We start from the raw sequence: 534 nt of genomic DNA on the forward strand, positions 1-534 counted from the left end.
CCCAGAACATGTCCTTCAACTGCCCCGCTGCCAACCCCAGCCGGGAGCGCTGCTCCGTGCCTTTCTCCTGCTGCCTGCGGGACGCCGATGAGGTGAGGTCCTCGGGGGACCCCGGGCGTTTTTGGGGGACCCCCTGCTCTGCACCTCTTCTCCCATCCCTTGGGGCTGTGCTGAGCCTGGAGCCCCCTCCCCAGGAGAGGGAACTCGCCGCCGGCAACGTATGGGACCCCAGACCGCCCTCTGAGTTTGGGGACCCCTGGCTGGGGATGCTGCGGCGGGGTCGGGGTATTGTCCCTTTTGGGGTGTTTAGGGAGGGATGGAGCTGGGGCTGTGCCCAGAGGAAGGGGACACCCCGACTGGCGCCGAGGCGAGGGCAGAGCTCCCCCAAAAGGTAGGGACCCCCCCTCCCAGCCCAGTGCGTTTTGTCCCCAGCCCGTGTCCCGTCCCCCAGGCTGTCATCAACACCATGTGCGGGCAGGGCATGCAGGCCATGAGCTACCTGGAGGCCAGCGCCTTCATCTACACCAACGGCTG

The 534-nt window shown here is 67.4% G+C and overlaps 1 protein-coding gene across 1 annotated transcript in view; it reads left to right on the top strand.

Moving 5' to 3' along the window:
• Positions 1 to 534, top strand: part of TSPAN33 (tetraspanin 33) — a gene marked incomplete at its 5' end in the record, with an annotated part of 1,105 nt that overhangs the window by 139 nt on the left and 432 nt on the right. The window contains 2 exons of the mRNA XM_009583808.1: positions 9 to 92; positions 452 to 530. Coding sequence (XP_009582103.1) covers positions 9 to 92; positions 452 to 530 — 163 coding nt within the window. The remainder of the gene's footprint in view (positions 1 to 8; positions 93 to 451; positions 531 to 534) is intronic.

This window comes from Fulmarus glacialis, unplaced genomic scaffold, assembly GCF_000690835.1.
Source record: "Fulmarus glacialis isolate BGI_N327 unplaced genomic scaffold, ASM69083v1 scaffold24418, whole genome shotgun sequence".
Classification (NCBI taxonomy): Eukaryota; Metazoa; Chordata; class Aves; order Procellariiformes; family Procellariidae; genus Fulmarus; species Fulmarus glacialis.